Below are 571 nucleotides of genomic sequence, written 5' to 3' on the forward strand. Positions count from 1 at the left end.
CCCTCTTCTTTCTTCTTCTACTTGAGCTCTGATCATCCAGTCATTGAATGGTTGGTTGTCTTTTATTTGTTTTTTTAAAATTATGGAAGATTTCAAAATGCAAAAGTGGAGAGACTAGTATATGAATTCTTATGTACTGTTATCAACTTTAACAACTAGCCTTATGGCCAATTGTTTTTCTCCTATATAACCATCCTCCTGCCCATTCTCATATTGTTTTGAATTGTGGTATTTTTTTTTTAAACTGGGAATTTAATTTTTACTTAGTCTAGGCACTTCAGAAATGCTGCAGTATCACAAAAGAGTTTGCAGCGTAGAAAATCAAGAAGTAAGGACTATGATGCATATAGTGATGACAATGATATCTGCAGTCAGGAACCAGAAGACAGTTTTGCTGAAGAGCTTAAACGGTACATACAAGCTAAAGAAATGGCAAATGCCACTCCCCCGTCACCATCGCCTGAAGAATCTCTGATGTAGTTTTGAAATGCTAACCTTGAGGCTAGCAGCCTGACTCACAACCACTAAGCTACTGGCTCATAGGCAAAGATCGAATCCAGTGTACTGTCAG

The 571-nt window shown here is 37.7% G+C and overlaps 1 protein-coding gene across 1 annotated transcript in view; it reads left to right on the forward strand.

Moving 5' to 3' along the window:
- Nucleotides 1-571, forward strand: part of ZC3H8 (zinc finger CCCH-type containing 8) — a gene marked incomplete at its 3' end in the record, with an annotated part of 12,811 nt that overhangs the window by 6,022 nt on the left and 6,218 nt on the right. The window contains 1 exon segment of the mRNA XM_006878338.1: nucleotides 268-503. Coding sequence (XP_006878400.1) covers nucleotides 268-503 — 236 coding nt within the window.

Source organism: Chrysochloris asiatica, unplaced genomic scaffold, assembly GCF_000296735.1.
Source record: "Chrysochloris asiatica unplaced genomic scaffold, ChrAsi1.0 scaffold00380, whole genome shotgun sequence".
Classification (NCBI taxonomy): domain Eukaryota; kingdom Metazoa; phylum Chordata; class Mammalia; order Afrosoricida; family Chrysochloridae; genus Chrysochloris; species Chrysochloris asiatica.